Consider the following 22,534-nt stretch of genomic DNA (forward strand, 5'->3'; position numbering starts at 1 on the left):
TCGAAATCAACAAGTCTACTTCAGACCTGGTGGCGCAATGGTAGCGTGTAAGACTCCTAATCTTGAGGTTGTGGGTTCGAGTCCCATCCAGGTCGCATTTTTGCTGTGTTCATGCGAAAATTGTATTTTTAGTATTGTCTTTTTATCTCACTTGGTATCTCAACGGTAGACTTGGCTCGTTCATCAACATGTTTCGATTGCAGGGTAATACCTACTGTAGGTGACGGCTAATGAACGTTAGACTTGGATGGAGAGGGAAGCCACTTTTGTTGTTTGCGCCACAGCAGTTACAATCGACTACATGTATCCATTGTAACTTTCCTATCGGAGCCTGTTTACATTGTTCTGAATGCCCATTGTATTTGCAGCTTTGTACCAGCAACCCGCTTCGTGACTATGGCGACCGAGGCGGACTCTCAGAAGAAGGAAACGCCTTCCAGGGCGTCCAGCCCAGCTGTCACGTCCCTGCCCCAGAAACGCGCCCTCGAGGACGACCACGCGCCATCGGTCTCATCACCACTAAAGCCGAACCCCGACGTGAAGCTCACCAAGAACCAGTCGCAAGACGACATACCCAGCATGGGGCCAGGCAAGCGAACCAAGAAGGAATCGCTGAAGAAGCGCGAGTCCAAGGGCGTTGCCGGCGGCGACAGCGCCAGAGCCACGCCCGACCCCAAACACAAGAAGGAGGACTCGCCGCAACCGCAATTGGGCAGCGAATCCTCGCCCTTGCGATACAAACTCGCGCCCCCGAAGCCCTCCGACTTCGAAGCAGCTCGCGGGCCCGTATTCACCCACCACCATGCCGTCCCGGCGCCCGATGGTACCCCCATCGACTTCTACGAGACCTCGGAACAGTGAGTTGCACTACGGGGAGGAGCTACGAAGCATTCTTGGTTGACGCCGAACTGACACCTAACGCAGTGTTTACAATAAGAAGAACTTCCACTATCTTCACTGCATAGCCGACCCGCAGTTCCCCTCATCCTTCTACTACCGACAGACCGAACCCGAACCCTACGGTGCCCACATAAGCTTCGAGGATGCGGCGACACACATGTACCTCGATCAGTCCGGCCGGCACATCACGACGGACAAGGGCTTCCGAATGGCACGCGCCAACATTGCCATACGAGAAGGCCGATGGTACTGGGAGTGCAAAATCACACGCGGCACGATACCAACGACAGAGGAGGGCGCAAAGCCCGAGTCGCACGGCCACGTGCGGCTGGGTTTCGCCAGGCGGGAGGCCTCGCTTGACGCGCCCGTCGGCTTCGACGCCTACAGCTACGGCATCCGGGACGTCGAGGGCCAGAAGGTGCACATGTCGCGGCCCAAGGACTTCTTCCCGGCCGGCGAGGACATCAAAGAGGGCGACGTGATCGGGCTGGAGATCCAGCTGCCCTCGGAAAACCTACACCGTAAGGTGGCCCAGGGCCATTACAATCCGGCCGTCGATCTGATCGCTGAGGAGGAGCACACGCACACGAGCGCCGAGGGCCCCAACATTGTGCGCGACCGCATCCCGATCCGGTTCCGCGCGCACATCTACTTCGAGAAGATCGACTACCACACCACGAAAGAGCTCGAGGACCTCATGAACCCCTCGCCCGTGGGCGCCTCGGGCTCGGCGGGTAGCGCCTCCGCCGAGGCACCGAACCCGAACCACCCGGTCGCCTCGCTGCGCACACTGCCGAAGTCGTTCATCAAGGTCTACAAGAACGGCGTGCCCATGGGCACCGCGTTCGAGAACCTGCTGGCTTTCCTGCCGCCCGCCTCGAAACCGCAGGCGCAGGTCGGCGCGAGAGAGAACATGGACGACGGCATGCTGGGATACTACCCGGCCATCAGCGTCTTCCGGGGAGGAGCAGCCGAAGTCAACTTCGGCCCCGATTTCTGGTTCCCTCCGCCTGGACTCGAGGGTTCGGCGGCAGCAACAGCGGCAAACACCAAGGAAGAGCCGACCGATGAAACCGAGGGTAAAAACGGTGGCGCCGGTGAAGAAGAGGACGTGGCGATGACCGGAATGGAGAATAACGACGACTCGGTGACAGTGGCGGCGTCCACGGACATCAAGAAAGGAGACCCGGCGGCCGAGGGGGAGCTACAGCCTCTATCTAGGCGATACGACGAGCAAATCGCCGAGGACATCGTGGCCGACATTGTGGACGAAGTCAACTTCTGGATGCAGGACGGTGGCCGCGTGATAGATCGCACAGGCGGCCGGGACGAGAAGGCCGATGTTACGGTGGGTGTGGCGCCGGGACAGGAGGAGATCAAGGAGTTGGTCCAAGATGACTAAAGGAAGGAAGCCAGAGCTAGGAGCGATGTAAATACAGTACGACCCAAGAGCTATTGTAAGAAGGAGGCACGACGTCGAGGTCGTTCACCCAATGATACCCATGAAAGTACAGGCGGAAAGCAGAAAGCAAGCCCTAGCTATAGAGCAGCATGGTTGATAGTGCAATGAGAAGAAAGCACTGTACTGGTCAGGCCAGCAGCTTCTGGTGCCCCTTGGCATCTGTATCAGTGTGTCTTGATTGACCTCTGATTTCGTTTCGAATGAATGATCATCAACTTATCCTCCTTAAGGATTTAATCCTCATTAATGCCATGCAAGATGCGACACGAACAGCGGGCGCATGAGCTTGGATGAGATAAGTTAAACTGGTCCATAGTAAGGACGATTTAGTTGGGATAAAAGTCTTCATATTAAATCCATCATATCTAGCGCCTTCTGGGCAGATTGGCAAACCGTTACGGAAACCAAAGAGTACATGAGAAAAGACAAGCGTCCTTCATAACCTGGCCTGAACTTTACCAAGCAATTCTACCAAAAATATCAAACCGCAATCCATCACCAATGGGTATCGTTCGTTCCATCCAATTCATTAAGTCGTTCATTTGTTCTTCTTGATCTTCGACGAAGATGCGGCAGTAGGGTTTCTCTCAAACATGGCACGTTCCTCCTGAGTCATACGAGGGCTCGGCGCAGGTAGCTGAGGGTCGTCGGGGAGCTCCTCGATACGGACAGAGCCATCGATGGGATCCCTCGCAGCGGCCTCTGCCTCGAGACGGACCTCACGGCCGCGCTTGTGGCAGTACCACAGAGCAGACAGGAGTACTGATAATTGGTATTAGTAAATGTGCATGGTGCATTGAGGTGAAATACCCAAGGGTAGAGGGGCTATACTTACAGAACAATGCAAGACTCCATATCACATTGGTGCCAATAAAAGCTGGCCACCTGACTTTCAGGGCGTTCACAATGCCCTTCAGAAGACCCACGATCGCGCCTGGTTTCGTAACCAGATCCTGGAGGCTCTTGGGCGTCAAGAAGTTCTTAGCCGCTTCCTTGATGCCACCCTTCTGGGCCTCCTCGGCGCCGAGCCCCTGTGCCTCGGCAGCTACCGCCAGCAGCTCTGGCGCCAACGTCGACGTCAGCTTATTGGGCAGAGTCGTGACCAACTTCTTGAGCGAGCTGGGGAGCTTGTCGTAGTTCTTGGCCAGGGTGCCGTCGCGGTCATCGAGCAGTGCTGTCAAGTCGCCGTAGGCCGTCGGCACACCATTGACTAAGTCCTTGAGGACCAGGTTGAACTTTCGCACCATCTCGCCCGAGTCGGCCGACAGGCTGAAGACCTTGTTGTTCTTGGCCGAGAGGTCGAGATCATCGAGAATGCGGGTGATGTCATTCTCCTCGCGGAGCACCTCGCGCTCCGTCACAGGTGGCACATTCTCGGGCTTGAGTCCACTGTTGGCCGTGGGCCTCACGCGCTGGGACAGATTGCGCCCGAGAGTGGTGATGGTGGCGAAGCGCTTCGGCTTGCCAGCCGCGACTTCGGGTTTCGCGTCTGTGGCCTTGCCCTTGCCTTTGCCCTCTTTGCTCACATAGCTTTCGGTATCACTGTTCCAATCAATGGTGGGTGTTTTGATCCGCGGTGGCAGGGGAGGTCGGACCCCTTCGTCGTCATCCGGATCCGGCGACGTCAGGCGCTCCAGAAACCGCTCATCCTCTTCGCGCAGCAACGGAGTGCCGACCGGTTCTGAGATGACCTTGGGGGAAGGCGAGGCAGGAGCCTGGCGGGCCTCATCTTTTACCGAATCAGCACGCTCCTTCTCGGCCTTCTCAGCTCGATGCTTCTTCACTTTCTTGTAGGTGAAGTACTCCAACATTTTGTCTTGGGGTGTGGCTGGGGCCGGACTGGCGACCGGAGAATGACGTAAAAGCAGTGCCCAAGTTTGGTTCAAAAGTAGGTCTTTTGTCTGGAAAGAGCCTAATGTTGCGAATGGACTAGTTGATGAGAGTTGTACGGAAATTGGTGAAAGAGGAAACAACAAGAAATTTGAGAAGAGCGCCCAGTCGATTCTCTTATGCAGTTTGCCTTTGGGCAATCTCTGTCTAAGCGCTTTGTTGGGAGGCCTACAATCCCCTACCAGTCTGCCGACTCAGCTCCAGCGCATGACGAAGGTGCTGTCAACTTGTTTCGACTGGCTGCTGGAGCTTCACATGCAGTGGCTATGTCATCTGTGGCGAGAGCTTGTCCGTACCAAGCCGCAAACCCGGCAATCTAGACTCGTCCTTCCCTCTTTCACTGGGCGACTTTCCCCATATTAGTCCGGCACTTGGGCGGTAGCTTCCAACTGCGCCACGATGACCCCTCGTTTTGTGGCCGTGCTTTCCTTCCTCGAGTTATGCAGCAATTGTGCTCAATTGTGCTCATAAATCCATTAACGCGCCTGCTTTATGCCCAAGAGCGCGTCTCACCAGCAACCAGCTCAATCTTTACCTCTTATTCTCAGATGCATTTTCAACCCAGGTCGTCAAGCCATTGAGTCAAGCTGTATCTTTTTGGGAGTCAAGAAACCCAAGTCCCAACAGTTCTATCAAAACCAACTAGGCCAAGATGGAGGGAGACGATGAGTACAGCGATGCCAATCGTGCCTTCTTACAAGCCTTCATGGCCCGTGGCACCATGACACTACGAGAAGCAAAGCCCATCTTGGCCAGTATCCTGACTGTACACGAAGGGGAGCTTGTCAACCCTGCTCAGATCACCCAGGATATTTTCGATTCGTATCTGTCAGTTGCCCAGGATGCTCTGTCCAGTCTCGACTACGATATCCGCCCCGCCATACACCAGGTGACCAAGCAGCGGGTTTGGGCCATTGTCAACACCACCTCAGACGCCATGACTCAGCTGGCCACCCTCCACTCCGCCGAAGAAATAGCATTTGTTAAGCGCGTGCTGGACGCCATGTTCGAGAAGTACAACTCGCCTCGCCTCGAAGCCATGTTCCTGGACTCGATGCAGTTCCACCAGTGCTGCCGGGCGCCCGCAGCGGCCCAGGCGGCGCCAGAAGCCATGGACGACGACGGAGAAGAGGTCCAACCGCGGCAGCAGCAGCAGCTTCGCGGGCTTAAGTCTTCCGAGGCCGAGGCGATGATGCAGAGCATGGTGGAGGAGGGCTGGTTCGAGCGCAGCGCCGAGGGGTGCTACTCCCTGAGTCCCCGCGCCCTACTGGAGCTGCGCTCCTGGCTCATCGAGACCTACAACGACCCGGACGCGGAGCCCGGCGACTGGCAGCGCATCAAGTTCTGCGAGGCTTGTAAGGAGATCGTCACAGTCGGGCAGCGCTGCACGGAGCGCGACTGCAACGTGCGGCTACACGACATCTGCGAAGAGGCCTTCTGGCGTACTAAGCGTGAAAAGACTTGCCCGAAGTGTAAGACGCCTTGGGACAGCAAGCACTTTGTCGGCGAGAGGGCAGTGACCGAGACGGAAGCCTACCGCAGGAGTAAGGGCAATAGAGGAAGGGGTGGACGGAGTAGCGGCTTGATGGAACAAATCATGGCCGATCCTGACGAGGAGGAGAAGGAAGACGAACAACTCGAGGACGAGTGATTCGACGTCTGATTATTCCGATTCACATCCCCATGAGGGCTCGAAACATCCGCAATGGGCCTCACCCAGGATGCTTTGATACTGTTGAGCTACAGAGCAGCAGTTCGGTCTCACTATGAGGCATACTGGCATCATGACCCAGCGAATTGGATTCGATTGGACGGTAGCTACCGTCCTGTATTCCTGTCTTCGAGCCTTTGAGCGCTACATCCCCTTAGCCCATGTTGTCTGAGGCCTCTTGAAGGGAGGAAGAGCGTATGCATCATCGGACCGAGCATGGATAACCGCCACAACGATACATCTACTTCGCAGCCGAGATAGTCTTAACTCCCCCGCCTCACCTTCTTGTGGCTCTGGTTAACTAGAAGAAGGCAGGATCAAAGCGACATACTCTATGCTGTCTGTATTGGTCAGCGTTGTATCATTGTAGATTCCCGAGAGAAATTGGTATTACCCATCCAAGTATGGTTCTATGCCATTAATCAAACATCGTTTAAGGAATTACCAGATCATCCCCAGTACTTCGGGGAAGTCTTGTATAGCATGCGAAGTTTCTCGCTCTCCCCGAGTGATGTGTTTCATGAAGTAGTAGCTAATGGTTGCTATCCGAGTAGATCTGATCGACAATCGCATATTTGCCCGGATTGGAACCCGCAGTATATGTATAAATATATATGTGTTTGTGTATGTCCAACATTAATCGTTACCATGTAAGCATCTCTCCTTCGTCATATTCATACGCAAGAAGGGCAAGCAAAACCGCCCCGTCAGCAGTCGTCATTGTTGCGCTGCTTCCTACGTTCCCCTTTTTTCTGCATGTTTGCAGCCTGCCCGCTTTTGTTTTCGCAACCCGTGCCAATCGTGAAGAAAGAAGCCCGCTCAAATCGTTCGCTGTACATACTTATACACTCTCCAAGCAAGCATGAACACCAGCAACCCTCCGACCCCAGGCTTAAAATGCTTGATTGAGGACGACAAGTACGTAGATCCCGCCATCCCACGCAGCCAGAAAAAGAAAAAGAAAAAACGCCTGAATAAATAGGAACCGGTGCGTAAAAGCAAATAGGTATCACCTCCCAACTTCCCGGGCTGATCCGACTACCAGCTTCGTGAACAAGCGTAAGTCGGGAATCATATACATCGTTCGCTTGCGTGACAACAAACCCTTGTTACAGCGCTAAGCCAGTACCATCGCCAGTCCATCGGTACAACGCCAGTAGTTCCCGTCGCCGTTGGTGTTGCTCGTGTAAGTCCTCGGGAACTCGACCTCGGACCTGAGCAAGCGCGCTCCGCATGACTTTACTGAAATTACGCTGTCGTAGAGTCAGTAACTGCTTTGATTTCTCCAATCTTCTTATAATAAAGGGGGTGGGGGGCTTACTTGATATTCGGTGCTCAGTGTGACCATGCATGCCTCATGGGCGCGAATGATGGTCTCGCAGGCTCGGACTACACTGGCCGAGGCCTCCAACTGGAGTTTGTCGGCGATAAGCAGCAGAAGGAAGGACCCCTGCAAAAGATAGATGCCAAAGAAAAAGGGCATGAATTCTAGGCCAGGGTCGAATTCGAGAATGTTGCTAATTGCTTCGGCGGCTGAGACGGCATGTCCGGTGGCTGTAATGAAGCCCTGAGACGATATCCACAGATCGTTATCGTCCAAAAGGTTGATTGGGTCCCATTTCCCGGTGAGCAGTATGTGCAGTACGTGCATGACATGAGTGCCGTAAGACATGACGATCCGCGTCTGGATGTCCGATTCCGTCATTCGCGATGAGTTGGTTCGGATGGACCGAACTGACACCGTATCGAGGTGGTCGAGCTCGCTGGGCATCTCCAATGTTGCGGATTGCTCGTTCTTGTCCTCGGCGCTGGATTGGAAATGCTGCTGCTCAAACTGCTTGAGACTGCGCTCGTACATTTCGAGGTGGCGAGTGATCTCGGCGGCTTGGTCATCCCATTCCCGTGCAGATCGGAAACCCACGCCAAAGCGAGGATGATTTCGAGCATGGTGAAGATCCACGATCTCGCCAAGGATTGCCATCAGAGGTAGGAAATACCCAAATATGCTATGGCCCGTACACTCAAAATGGGGACCCCGAACTCGCTCGTCCGGTAACGCTGGGTCGGTAACATTGGAGCGGAAGTTGCCATTTTGCCATTCGGTGTCGTCCATGGGCTGCATGAGCCCTTCGCACTCGATGTCGAGTAGGAAAAGCGGTCGGTTATAACAGAGTGCCAGGTGCCGGTCGACGATATAAGTAAGCCACCAAATGCGTCGGCGCTCTTCCCGTTCCTCGTCTGTAACTGCCCCCGAGGCAATGTTGTTCCCGAGCTCATCCTCGCCGTCATCACTTGCATTCATTCCATTTCCATCCTCGTCTGTTTGCCCCATTGACGCGCTGAGCGGCAATTCTCTCCCCAGCTTTAGTTCTCGGGCAAGTGACCACGCCGCATTCCACCACCTTAGACTAGCCCCTTTGTACTCGCTTGCGGAGACAACTGTGGCCAAATGGATGTACGTTATGACGTCGTCGAGCGAGCCCGCTGCGCCAAATGCTCCAGATTCCCCGCTTAGATTCTCCAGGCTCATGGACCCTGGCATGGCTACACCCAAGCCACCTAACGCCACGCCGTCGATGGGAGGGCTAGAGACAGGAGAAGCCTCTCCTGATGGCGCGTGGATCAGGGGCTTGAGCAGACTGACAGTAAGTTCCAGGAGTTTCTGGCAGATCTTACCGCGCGCCGACGGAACACTCGTGAGGAAAGACGCATCGCTGGTTTGCGCTGCTACCCATAACATGCTAGCCAACAAAGCAGGCTGGCACTGCCTTGGTTTGCTTGGATGCAGGAACGACCGCTTGCGGAAAACGAAACCCAGTACGTACGGCGACATAGGGTGGGCATGGGCTGAAGAAGAGCTAGAAAAATAGAGATCTATCAGGTCGCAAGCCAAAGATATCGGGATGATGCTTCCCAGGTGAGGAATGAGGGGATTCAGTACTGGGTACCGCAACTGCTGGTGATAGCTCGGCGGCGGAATATGGGATTGGTACTGCGCCGGGGGAGATGGTATCGACATCCACCCAGGCGAAGTCTCCCCTGCCATAGGGTAAGCGCTCAGGGGACTTGTCGCCATGCGGAAGTTCGCAGAAGGGTTTGTGGCGTAGTTCGCCGAGTTCTGCGTCTGGAGTGCGTATGGAATATCGGGATAGTCGGAGAGGTTAGCTTGGCCCGCTCCGTATGGCGTGTGAGAAGGGCCAGCCATCATATGTGCGCCTAAGCTCTGTCTATCATAGGGGTTCTGAACATTGCCGAATCCATTCAGATCCAGTGAAGTAGGGCTGTCCATGTGATCGCGGTCCATGGTAGCATGGTGAGTCGTCAGGTGCGGTTGGTGAGAGCTGATTTCTGCCAAACTGTCCAAGCTCCCAGTTCGCTGGCTCCGACCTGCCGAGTCCTCATTCAGGTCGTTGAGAGCCTTTTCGCTAGCGGTCGACTGTTGTTCGGATTTGCTGGACGCAGAGTTGTCATGCCTCTGCTCTGAGGCGGAAACATCATTATCGCCACTCAGGGGGGATTGCGCCCCGCTCTGGCCAGAGGCAGCGGCTGCCTGTGCTGCCGCTTGTTGAGCAAGGTCTTTACGCGAGGCCTTGCCTCTCTTCTTTCTTTCTCGTATGTATTCGCAACCGAGTCCAAATTCTGGAGAGAACTTAGTGGCCGTCTGAAGCTGTTGCTGAAGCGAATACCTACCGATACAGTGGGCACAGGGGTGTTGCCCGTCACATTTGGTCCGTAGCTGGTTGCACTGATCACAGGCCCTGCTTATCCTCCTTCTGATCGGACCAGCCGCTCCTGTAGCTCTTGGTGCTGGGCCACCGTACGGGTGCTGTCGGTGTTTGGGTTGAGGGGCTCGAGCGAGGTGAGGCGCATGGACACCTACATGCTGTTGCAGGTGCTGCAAGGAGTATTGTGAGCCATGGCCAAAGGCATCAAGCCCGGCGGCGTGGAGATGGTTTGTGGGAACGTGAGCGTTGGAGAGGAGGGTGTTAGCAGGAAGAGAGTGGTAGGGTGAAAACCGCTGGAGAGGGTTCGACAACATCTTCGTTGTGGACGACCTGAACAGGTGTCTAAGAGCCGAGGAACGTTGTGAGGCGTGTCGTAGTGTTGTGGTCGGTAAGCTGTGGGTCGGTGAAAGGTTGCCTCCAGTGCAAGTAAAGTGTGAATGTACAATGATGTCTCAGTATGTGAAGTCGGTCTGAGATCCGTTGGGTGCGAGGCCTTGGAAGGTATTTGAGGACCGGAGCTTCAACTATATCTGAGCTTGGCAGGTATGGGAAGCTACTACAATGACGGTACTTGGGCGGACCGAAACATTTCCTGCGGGGAACCGACAATGAGTATGATAATCAGGCAAGCATAATGCAAGCCAAAACAGACCAGGTTGATCAGCATTGGGCACAGAGGGACGGGACAACCCCCTTTGAACCAGGAGGAAGTCGACACCATGTGGCCAGACCATGGACGCATGAGGTTTCTAGCAGAATGACGGGACATGATCAGGGGTGCGATAATAAGATGAACGTACTATAGGATCTGCCAGATTTCCCAATACACTTCAAGCGGACACAGAGGTGGCAGCTTGTTGTTGGAGTAAGGGCCAATCAGGTCCGACGCTGCGGCAAGGGAGAGAGGATGGTCCGGAGGCAACGTGAACGAAAGGGTCAAGGGAAGGCAAGAGATGGTGCCGGCTCTGAACAGGGTAATAAAAAAAACTTCGACCTCGCAGGTCTGAAGACGCCCCTACCAGACAGAGCAATGGTCCTTTCTCTTTCGTCTGAGGTCTTGGCACGCATACACAGGTAGATGATGCAGTCAGGCGAGGCTGTCCCAGGAGGGATTTCGATTGGAGAATGCGAGACCCTGATCACCAAACTAATATCGAGTCGCGCAGGTATATTGACGACATGATATACAACGGCAGAGCGGGAACGGTTGTTGGGCCAGTCTCAAGCAGACAAATCGGCAGGTTGACGCCGTACGTGTCTGCGAAACTGTGCGACGGATTAACCCAGAGAGAGAGAGAGTCCTGTGGATATTGTTGTTGTGTTTACGCAGATGTGGTGGTTAAGAAGTATGCAAAACCAGAGTCAATCGACATTCGGCCGACCAACTGCCCTTTTGGACAAAAGAGCATGCTCTTCGGGCCTACCAGCACTTGTTATATGGCCCGCTTTGCCCAATTTCTCTGCGAGCTGCAAGAGAAGCCGACTGACTGACAGACAGCCTAGGTAAGAAGCGGCGCCCCCAGTCACCCCCAGTGCCCAGAGCAGGGATCCAGACTGGAGTGAGCTTGGTTGTCTTGACTGGTGGAGTCTGGAGAATTCGAAATGGCCATCAGGCGATCAAGATAGTGTGGAGCACTCCGCCATCCATCTACAGTCTGGAGTACAGTGTCCATCCTGAAGGCGCTCACCACCACTTGACCTCGCACTCCGCATTCACCACCCGCTTTTCCTTCCCGAGATAGTTGAGCGAGTCATTGGGGAGCCAAGTCGCCTGGCTGGTCTGCCTCTACCCCTCGACTGCAGTAGCATGTATGTATGTACACACAGACAGGAGGAGAAGGGGAAACAAAGAGAGAGACGGAAGGGCAGAATAACCCGTTACGCGAGGTCTCGGTCTAGAAGTGTATACTGTATCATCGACGGTGCAACTTACACGCACAGCCGTTGTAGTATCATGCTGCAAGTACCTACTTGGGGGGACTCTCGTTCCCCTCGTGCCGCGCGATACCATGCTGTTCTGCAGGAATCTGTGGGCGTAGAAACACGTTACAATCTCCACCTTTCCTCCGGAGCGAACGAGAAGGTTGGATTTTGCATTTGGGTTGGGTGATTTCCCCCCTTCTGGAACAGACGAACAGTGCTGATTCACCGTCCGGGATTGTTACCGCTCAGTTTGCCGACTGGATGGGGAACGCTAAGGAATTATTAATGAGACGACTGGCGGATTTCCATTAGCTCATGCTATACCCAGCTGGGCAGCTGGTAGCTGGGGTAGCTACGCACTAGGGCCTTATAATCCAACACCCCCCAGCACGACTTGGCGCCGCTTCCCCATGCATTCCAGTCGCAAACCGTTGTTACTGTTGGCATTTCTGTGCCTCTTTCCAGATTCGATGGAGCGTGATCCAAACCAGAGCCCTTGTCTGGTTTTGTGGCATGTCATAAGCCACTGCATGATATGTAAGACAATGAGTAAGGTGAGGTTGCTGGCCATGGCTCTACAGAGTGATGAATCTCTCTTTTTGCTACTATCGTCGACATTTTTGGGGGCGAACATCTGGTGCGCCTCTCTCCCTTAGCGTCTATCGCAATGTCTGGACGGTGCGAGTCGCCAAGCTTCGTCGAATCATGCTGTCAATTCATCCAGTCGTTGTCAACTCAGGCTAGCAGCAGACTCGAGACGTTGAGTTGAGATCGACAAGTACCGTTCGAACGGCTTGTCGGTTGAAACGCAGAACGAAGGTGACGTCGGCCGGACCTGTGTCTCCTGGGCCTGGTTCGCAAGCCCCATCCATGGCTTCAACTCAGGGTCTTGAATTGAGCGTCTTTTGTGGTCGTCCCTCGAGGGGCCTGGGGTTGGTTGAGAGCCTACCACCTCTTCCCCGCGTATCATTGATCATCTCCCAGACAGACTGGTCGAGAAGGGGGTGTGCGGCCACGAACGCCATCAATAGAGGTTCCTTGTCCATCGTAGATTACATGCAGGTCAACATCAGGGTCCAAAGTAGTATGGATGTGCCGTCGACAAGGCTCGGCCAACCTGTCTCTCTCTGCTGATCACAACAAGGTTGACGAACCGAAGTTCAGAGGATGTGTGGGGATGACGCATGAAAGAACAGAAGCAGGCAGGTGTGGGTTGATTGCTGCTGCTGCTGCTTACTCGCATTCGAGAGAAAAAGTTATTAGATACCTAACTGACCTTTCGATGTTGATCGATCAGTTGATTTCCTGACTGGCGCAGCTACAGCTTTGGCTCTGTCATCACTTGGGTGTCGAATCAAACCCGAGCCAAACTATGTACTTTCCCCAAAACTTGTGTACTTCCCAAGCCGGGGCCAACATGGAGTAGGCGGGGTGGTGCGACTTTTTCCCCCACAGAAATCACGGTACAAAAGGCAGGAAGGAAGAGGTGCCTCGTACTGGGCCGCTCTTACAAGTACAGTATCTGCTGATCCATGTTACTTAATAATTATTTATTTCTTGATATTTCCTGATTTGATTTTCGACAGTCCGTGCCCACAGCTATTAGAAGTCATTTTCTTGCCGAACCAGCACAAGTAGGTACTGCTTGTAAACGTTGGGACACTCTTTCTTCGTTTTTGACCTTTCCAGCTTTCGCGGCTTATGCCCAAAGGGGACATTTGCACCGCCGACCCAGCTCACCGGTCGGCTTCCTTGGTGTGTCCACTCCACACTCGCACGGTTGGGGGCGCGACTACCAGCAGCAGTAGCGTTCATTGCCAGGGTTGTGTTAGCGACGTAGGGTATTCCGTTGGAGCGAAATTAGATTGTTGAGTATTGCGAGCGCGCGCGTGTCAAGTGTGTACAACGTCAAGTTGAGCGGACTTGCACTGCATTGGCTCCCGACACTGCAGTACAGCATGCCCAGAAGCAGGAGGGTAGAAGAAAACGTCGAGAGCGGCAAGTTCGGTGACTGGCCACACCGTGAATGGTGCCCTCCATCAAGGCCCCATCCTGCCAATCTCTTTCTTAACTCGGATCCTTTTCAACGGCCGTGCTACCAGCTGCTTCCAATACAGTAGCCCCCATGACGTGCGCCCTCCCGGTTGCCTTTCCGAAAACCCTCTTTGGTGTGACGGTGGCGTACGGCAGCCAGCATATTCCACTTAGTCGAAGACGAAGAATGTAAGGCGTTCAGATCACGCACGCGAATTGTGTCTTAAACTGCAGGAAGCCGTCTTAAATACGCTTTTAAGGACCGAGATAGAAGCGACTTATCACCATCACCTACATGGGCTTGGTAGGTAGGTAGGCAGCACTCATCACCCTCTTGTTGGTAGCGAGCGCCCCAAAGTCGTATCGGCCGTCCACCAAAAACTCCGCCTTGATCCAAGTGATCTTAAGATACCTCCTCTGTTGGGCCTCTTATGGCCTACACGGCCCTGCTTTTAGCGCCTTGTTTACTTTTGATGATCGCGAGCTCCTTAACGCTGAATATCATTAGGATATCAAGCGTTTCGAACTCGAGACGCCAGAGAAATCTCCTATTCGATCCGCCGGTATAGTCATGTTTAGGCTGAAGTCCTCGTGGCAGACATGCTTCACCCGCGCCCAAATACCGAAGCCCGATTCACGAGGATAATCTGATTAACGGGGACCTGCAGCTGCACTTCTCAAAGAGTACGTCTTGGTTAGACTCGGAAGTGCCCCCCAAGCACAAGTCTCGTCTTACATCTCTATCTAGGGCGCTCTCAGCCCTTTGCATGCCTATCGTACGACCTTATACAGGGGGGCCCAAGGGGTCAATCAGAGCTTTTCTGCCTTGCGCGGGTTTGCTTGTCTGTCGGTAGCGAGAAGCATCTCACGCATCTGTCTAGCATTACCCCAGATCCGCTCTCGTGCTTTTCTGGAGTCGGAAGCAGCCTGGAAAGCAAGCAAGTTTATTTGGACAGGGATCCAGTATGGAGTTGCTATCAATCATGCTGGCCTCAAACACTGTCAGTCTTCCCAAGCCTCTCCGCCAACGAGGCGTCATCAGCCTCGAGATTAGAGACTCCAGATATGCCTGGACTTGTTTCATAATGATAGCAAGCACGATTAAAAGGGGCAACCAGATATTACCTATTTTTGCTGGCGGAGATGACCTGGACGCGTTTCCTTCTATCGGATCGGTCTACAGGCAGGTGCTGTTTGACTACCGCCCGGCATTCTGGTTCGGATCTGTCCACAGCCATAGCCCAGGTTTGGCGGGAGTATGAAACACACATGACCAAGATGAGAGGAATGGGCTCGTATTCCCAATGAGGTCCTGGTCCTTCCTGCCTCATGTCTTCCAAAATTGGGCATTTCCTCATCCGCATCTGATCTCCTCATGATGTGTCAAAAAAGAAAAAGAAACAGAAATCCAGAGTTGTATTGTATCCTGGACTAGCATTTCTAGCATGGGTTGCACGACCATTCACGGCCCAAGCCGCCGGGTGGCCTGACACGGTCATCTGCATCCAGCAAAGATGAGCACTGGCAATGCAGGGCTGGACGGCACTAGCGGGTTGGCGGACACTGACATCGCGTGGTGCCCTGGTCCCTCCACGGTGATCGGACCGAAACTCCCATCCGTTCCAATGTCAAGTCGTCCAGTCAGCCACTTGCAACGGTCTTCTGGATTGTGTGCATAACCGGCCATACCCCCCTCTCATTGGCGGGTTTAGATTCGTACAACGTCCACGAACCAATCTTGCTTGTGAGCTTGCCACTGGCTCATATGTAACAGCGGTTTTCCAGTGCAGTTGAGCTCAACTTTGTTGTTAACTGATGGCCTCGTCCGTCCTTGGTAGTGACCTATGCAGGACTTGTCTTCATTCAGTCAAGCCGATGTCATCCACGAATGGCTGGATACTGGACACTGGACGTTGGACGCTTGCCCCCAGCCGCTCGGACGACTGCCACCCTCCACCTCCTTCGGATCCGGCTCATGAGTATCGCGCTACGGCCGCACTTTAACGGGGCTGCATATTAAAGAACCATACGGCAATGGTTCCGGCGTGCGATTAGAGATGGCTTTGCGATGCCATGTTCAAAGCTTAACACGCCTGATCCTTTTATGGCCACTGAAGATGTACGCAGCGCTCTGCTTATCATTTTGGAGGCCATATATCAAACCGGCAACAGTTGGACGAGGGCTTGATAATTGGGCGCCAACACACTCTTCCACCTTGTACAATGGATGTCTTGCGAGGGCAGGTGCGTATATTGAATGGTAACGACCGAGAGCATTCCTTTCTGAAAACGTCACTCTCTCCCCTCTGACCGAGCCTAGAGTGGAGTAAAGGTCAGCTCAGACACCCGCACTGAGACACACATAACGTTATGACGCCCGTCGGTGCACCACCTGTATGCATGCAACAGTATATGGCTGTGAGAACTAGTCCGTTCTGGATGCGAGACTGGAGAATGGCCCGAAGGGTCCTTCCGCATCGGGAATGGCTTGAGCTGCAGGTACTCTCTGCCGCGTCCATGAGCCGTGTCGACGAAACTGGGATGCTATAACGGTACTGCTATATTAGGTGTCTCCAAATCCCGAGGGAAGCTGTTGTTGGGTGCCTGCCGCCGCCATGGCAATGCCTACCCAGTACCAACACCTCGACGGAATGGCAGCCTGTCGAGTCCTCACATGGACTTTACGCTACATGCGTACTTCTCAGCAATGACCACAACGAGCCGGCCTTACATTACATCGTTTCCAGGATATCAATGCCAAGACCTCCCGGGACACCCGTTCTCCCCCAACTCTGCGTTGACGTGAAGCGGTCGCCAGCCATTTGACGGCATGAGGACCGAGTTTCCTGAAACGCCTTGACAGAGAGACATCCCGTGCTGCATCATCGACGTATTTCCAACGACAAATTTTCGCACAGGCCGGCGCAGTTCAGGTTGGACCAACGGGAAGGCAATCGTACGGTACTTGGTGTGGTTACCACCACTGCTCGGACGGACCAGAACTCCGCCTGAGAACCTCGAACTACGGATCACGTTATGCCACATCTTCTCGGATCAGCCGCCCTCCAGGACCTGTGGATCTCATCGTGTCTGGCGAATGATAAGTCTCTGGGTGGCATGGCTACGATGATTTCCGGCCGCCTAGTCTTGACAAATAAACCTCCGCATCTGCAATGATCACCGGGCTTCAGAATTTCGACGAGGCGAGTGATGTCCATATGATGCTTCGTGATGGTAGCACCCCTGAAAGCAACGAATAGGTTTGCACTGTTACACCATATCTCCCGGGTGACACCTTGAAACCAGGTAATGAATATTGAGTTGCTGAAGTGAACAGTCCGATATGCCCCAATAGAATCGCGTTGGCTACACTTTTCTCTGGTGGTTAGTAGCCGGTGACCGAAGATTGTTACACCCGGAAGCCGTAGGCATCGGCGAAAATAAAGAAATAGGGTATACGCTTGTATCAACACGTGTTTCTACTAACATGTGTCACGTCCTGTGCTTCGCCAATCAAAGCCGACAGGATTGAAAAGTCGGGCATGGGCAATGACTCTCCGCCAGGTAGGATTGACAGGCATGGAATGGAACCACAGCGCTGAGCGATGTTCTGCGTGCAACCCTGTTGACGATTTTAGCAAGACCCGCATACATGCCAAGCATACGTACATGAGTCTCCATCGCAGTGCTGCTGTATAAGTATACTACCAGAGGCTCGCCTGGCATATTCTTGTCAGCCGCCCAGAGAGAGACTGACCTGGGCGGCACTGGCTTCCAACGTGCTCAGACGCAGCCACTTACTTGGTTCCGCTGTGCCCAAGCGAGCGATATCAAGCGATTTTTAGCGACAGCTACGGCATTGAAACAGGTTCATCTGATAGATCTGTGTACATACATATGTAGGAACTAGAAGCGACCACGGCATAGCGTACGCAGATGTGGATAGGGAGGGCCCTGTGGCGATCCATTCACAAGGCAGGACCAGCTTCCCCGGATTGTCAAGCATCTCGGAAAGGGCTCCACATGAGAGCCAAGCTGAGGAGTAGGTCACAGCCGGAGGCTCCAGCCTCCTCATCTCTTACATGCTTATACTAGGAGAGCAAGTGCGGCCCTACCTACACCACACGATGCTGGGGATTAAGCTTGCCCCCTTCTGTCTTTCGCCCTCCATTATCCCTCGGTGGAACAAGCTTGGGTCAAGCCCACACAACTCGAAACGTCATATGGGGGTTGGCCACATAAGCAGGTTAACCACCAGGAAATCCGGCTTGTCTTCCAGATTGAAGCCTTTCCCGATAGGTCTCTTACTTGACACACACCTACACACACGGCGATCTGGCGTTGCATCTGACAGGCAGGGGCCGACTTCTAGGGGGGAGGGAAACCTGCCATAGCGAGTGCTTAACAGCTCGCTACTAGCTGCTGTCATTGCAACCAATCTCAAGACAGGTCGCCCGAGTGTGCATTGCTAGCTCGTAGTGTGTATGCATCTGCATACTCGCCATGCATGCTACTCGCACATGCAACTTTATATATATATGTTTGCAGCTGGAAGTGCAACTATATACCACACAGCTGGCGCATCATCCAGTTTTGCCCTTCTCCCTCTCCTTCTCCAGCCTCCGTTAACCGAGAACGAGCATGAGCGGAAGGCCGAGAGCCTGTACCGTGCCTGATACAGATACGATCAGCTTCAGGTGGACATGCAACTCTGCGCTGGAGGGGAGGAACGAGTCCTGGGCTGTGGAGACATGGTATCAGTCTACGAATGAAAACTCGTGACGATCAATAATAGCAACCATCTGCTATTACTCCTCACTACTGTGCCTCTTTCACGCGCCTGGAGCGTTCTTCCGTGAGAGAACCAATGTTCACTGACCGTAAGGTAGGCACGGAGGTTTTGGCCTCTGTGAATGATCAAACGTCTGTCTCGAGGTCAAAGTTGCATCGATTTTCTGATACGCTTCCACTACGAGCACAGGTTTTTTCGGGCACAAAAGAAGGAACGATTCGAAGACCAGCAAGGAATGTAGATGAAGTTGCTGTAAAGACGCCGCACAGTAAATTAAAATGCATGAATGATGTCCCAAATCGAACCTCATCCCCGTCCAGAGCTGTATTCGATATATTGCGGGTCCTGTCAGTGGCTTCCTCGTTGATGTGCTGCCTCCAGACACCGCCACTCATTTGCAAAATTCCTTGACTCCTCTTCGAGCAAGGTGGGATGTCAGGAAACAGAATCCGATGAAAGGCGGTTTTGGTTCAGCCCAGGTTCCCGTCCGTGGGAGTGTGTCACTGCTACTCTATCAGGAAGCTTGTTGGCAAACTCCCAAGAGATCGAACCGTGCAACAATACAACTGTGATCAGTTTTTCGTCTGTCCGAGCTGCTTAGGCAGTAAATGGACAGGTCCTGCGCTGAGAGGCTTGGTGCTTGGCTTCACAGGGGATACAATTTTGTGTGTGCTTAAATGTCTTTGAATACGATGTGCATACATACAACGACACCTCTTGTCCATCGAGCACCTGTGCAGCGAGAGGGTTTATGACGACAAAGAGGGAGGGGGCACTGTTCTCTCCTTGTATCTGCTGTGCTGCGTTCCCCGCATCCGCCTGATAGGTACATACATATGTAGATGCATGTTATGTATGTATGTCGTCTACGGATCATTTGATTTGTTGGTCTCGGGGGGTGGAGGCTTACCTGTCAGGATGGGCCAAGCAAAATGTACGAGAGAGACTCTTGCGCGTCGTATCGTATTCTATTCCGGACTGTGGGGGCCAGAGAAGCGAAGGCGGGTGGGTGGAGGGGGGCAAGAGAAAAAAAAAGTGAAGAGAGGCATTTGATGGTGGTGTGTGGCCCCCCAATCAACCAGTAGTCGGTCCTGACTAGGTCCGTTCTGCAATGCCGGGCGCCTTTTTCCATTCACGAAGTACGTCGAAGCGAAGTGTGTGTGTGTGTGTATGCGTACCTCTGCATTCGCGAGCATTGCGCTACAGCTGCCGTCTCCGCTACTTACTTACTACATGTTACTGCTGAACATCGCTTACCTCTTGCTGCCATAGTCTGTCTGCTGTGTTGGGCCTGGGCTGTGTACGGGCCCCCCTTTTCCGGCAGCGGGACACAGGTAACAAAGCGCGCCGGTTGGCATAAGCGAGCAGCTGTGTCCTGCAGTCAGGTGCACCGTCATCATTCCATACATCGTGGATCGCAATGCTGGGAAACGGACAGACCTCTCTCTGTGTGTCTCCTTTGGGGCGTCGTCGTCCTCTTTGGGAAGGCACGCTGCTTGTCGCATTGACAGGATGGATGGCGGGAGGACGGTTAAACCGCTCGCGCACCGACGGCGAAACGTCACTGTCTGAATGTCGATTTCCCGGTCTGCCACTCGGTCTTGGTCGCGAGAAGATGATGCTTGTGGCCATTCATCGTGGCAACGAGCTCCGCTATAGTCGCAGGTACCCGCGTACATCGTCCGGTCTACCCATCTGGCGTCAGGGGTAGCGATCTATTGGGGCACTCGAGTACACGTCTGCAGGAGTTGTTGCGATGTAGGTGTAGAGGTGAGTGTCCGAGTCCTCTGGTCTCGGGCCTTACCCGTGTTGTAACTCGGTTGTACAGTCTTCCTCATGCCCATCGCTCCCGTTTTGACATATCGCCCATCTCCTTTATTCCATCTTCAACTCGGTCCTCCACTGATAGTAAGCCACTCTAGCGTCGTCCCTGGTCTGTTTCAATGGTAGTCTAACACGATCCGTAGCAGGAGATCTTAACCGTAGGCGGTTCGGGACAGGGCATACCAATAGAATTGCTTCTCTCGACGTTCAGAAACTTTTGCTCTCGCCTCAATTGAGGGTGTCTGTGACACGGCTCGACTTTGGTGTGAGTAAGGCCTGATCTACGTTGCCTTGACGATGATTACGACCAAGGGGTCAGTTTGTTCTACTTCATGGTACTTGTATCATGCGCTATGTCATAGCACATTCCGATGGTGCACATAGGGAGCCCGCAGGATCTTGCATACCAGGTCTGTGTTGAAGGTGCCACATCTTGCAAGCATGTGTGGTGTGCTGTCAAGCCAGATGGCCTCATATGATGAAGGAGTGCCGCCCAGATCTGATACGCTTGGGCGAAAAAAGGGTTGGAGAATTGGTGTGCTTGCTGTCTGTGATCTACTGTTCCCGACCACACGATGGGACGATCTCTACCCCTTGGTACCCTCAGAGAGGGGATGGCAGAGGACTTTGTTTCGTTTTTCTCCGCCGCTGTACACATCATGGCTGGCATGAACAGCGGCGGCCATGTTAATAGGGGGCTATATTGAAGCAAATGGAAGCGGCAGACAAGTCGATCACGTTGTCGCGTCGCACGTATTCACATCATTGTGATTAAGGACAGAGTACGGCTTCCACCCTTCTGCACTGACTGTGATGTTTCATATGACCTCTATGTACGCCCAAAGTACCAATTCGTTCGCTTCCTGTACTGTATTCAAGGAAGCCGGCAACGTCAATCCGAAGCGAAGGCGGCATTCGTTTGCCACCATCCAGGCCAGCGGGTATCTGTAGCTCAGACACCAGAGTGCTTCCCCCCTTGCTTTCCGTTCGCCTCGAGTCCCGTCAGGCCACCATCACGAGAAACGTGAGACGATGACACTCCCCTCTGTCGTCTCATCTAAGTGAATCACCAGGCTGACCTTTCAACGGGTAGCGAGGGGCCGTCTTGGATAAAACACTGCCCAGTAGCTCCGACCATAATAGGGGTGCGAGGCAGCTGAAAGCTCCAGTGGATGTCAATGCCATTCGTAGACAGCAATTGGTACCTGTCGGGCAAGTGCCGGGTTTCAGACGAGTGTCCTTGTCATAGAAGGGGAGAGATTCAGTTCGGAAACGAGCCCTCCCCCCTCTTGCTTGCCAGACTGCATGATGTGGTTGGTGAGCGTGTGCAAGCTGGTTTGGCGTATCTATTTGTAACGAATCCAAAACCACAGCCTGTTCCTCATCTTAGTCTACGAGTTGCGTAGAAGTATATCCGCATGTCGAGAAGGGCTTTGGTTCTGTAGCGACTATCCCGTATACGTTAGTGGAATTAGACGTATGATCGAAAGACCTTCCCAAAACACAGATTTGTTGATCATATTGTAGAATTTCGTGGTCAAACCCCAAAGACTAGCCGCTTCGTTTTTCTTTGAGTTCCCCTGACTGGCCAATGGGTGTGACAGGCATGTGGCTGAGTTAGTTATGGAACTGTAGGTAGGTAGGTGTTTAAGTAAGATGAAGCCAGTAGAGCCGGTTTTGATACGGATAAAATCGGGGAATGCTGAAAGGGGGGGTTTATGTCGAAAAAGAAAAAAAGAGTTGATCGTAAAAGGACATGAAAAAAAGTGACCGCAGAGGGAGTTGAACCCTCTTGCCTTTAAGTATAATATGAATAAGGATACTAACCGCTAGGCTACACCGGCCCGGTCAATGTGGGAAGGGTCTGTTTAGATATTTGTTTACTCTTTCGGCTGGGCCTGTACGTTGCTTTGTTGCAAGAATGGTTAGGCAAGTTCTCAAACTTTAACGTAGCCATGTTCCGTGGCTGTGGAGACATGGTAAGGGAAAAAAGATAGTGTAGGAGACGAGGCGGAAGCATTGTCGCTATGGAATACGGGCTTCTCTGTTGGTATTTGGTTTACGAGTATCGTCTCACCGTCATGAATGGCGTAGTGCTTTGGCTCGAGTACGGCTATCGTCTTTCAAGTTACTTTCCTCCAACAACTTGGAATAGCTTTCAAGCTATCAATGAACATGGATAGTATAACTCCACATACTAGGCTGTTATCCTCTTCTTATCGTATAGTACGTGAAGGGCACGGGACACTCAATTGATGTCGGACGGCAATAGC

At 53.3% G+C, this 22,534-nt stretch overlaps 4 protein-coding genes across 4 annotated transcripts; 2 read left to right on the forward strand and 2 right to left on the reverse strand.

Annotated features, from left to right (window-relative positions):
- Positions 1-396: 396 nt before the first annotated feature.
- On the forward strand, positions 397-2,302 carry PG985_004091 (SPRY domain-containing protein; the record flags this gene model as incomplete). The annotated part of the gene is made up of 2 exons (XM_066823860.1): positions 397-857; positions 925-2,302. 2 exons carry the CDS (start codon positions 397-399, stop codon positions 2,300-2,302), a joined length of 1,839 nt encoding a protein of 612 aa, XP_066687020.1.
- Positions 2,303-2,900: 598 nt separating this feature from the next.
- Positions 2,901-4,173, reverse strand: PG985_004092 (uncharacterized protein; the record flags this gene model as incomplete). Its single annotated transcript, XM_066823861.1, has 2 exons — positions 2,901-3,124; positions 3,198-4,173. 2 exons carry the CDS (start codon positions 4,171-4,173, stop codon positions 2,901-2,903), a joined length of 1,200 nt encoding a protein of 399 aa, XP_066687021.1.
- A 731-nt stretch (positions 4,174-4,904) lies between these two features.
- PG985_004093 (uncharacterized protein) lies at positions 4,905-5,903 on the forward strand (the record flags this gene model as incomplete). Its single annotated transcript, XM_066823862.1, has 1 exon — positions 4,905-5,903. One exon carries the CDS (start codon positions 4,905-4,907, stop codon positions 5,901-5,903), a length of 999 nt encoding a protein of 332 aa, XP_066687022.1.
- Positions 5,904-7,072: 1,169 nt separating this feature from the next.
- On the reverse strand, positions 7,073-9,789 carry PG985_004094 (Xylanolytic transcriptional activator xlnR; the record flags this gene model as incomplete). The annotated part of the gene is made up of 2 exons (XM_066823863.1): positions 7,073-7,216; positions 7,285-9,789. Coding segments are annotated over 2 exons (2,649 nt in total), but the record flags the coding sequence as incomplete, so codon positions are not given.
- Positions 9,790-22,534: the final 12,745 nt, after the last annotated feature.

Source organism: Apiospora marii (genome assembly GCF_038362585.1).
Source record: "Apiospora marii strain CBS 49790 chromosome Unknown utg000003l_segment0_segment0, whole genome shotgun sequence".
Taxonomy (NCBI): Eukaryota; Fungi; Ascomycota; class Sordariomycetes; order Amphisphaeriales; family Apiosporaceae; genus Apiospora; species Apiospora marii.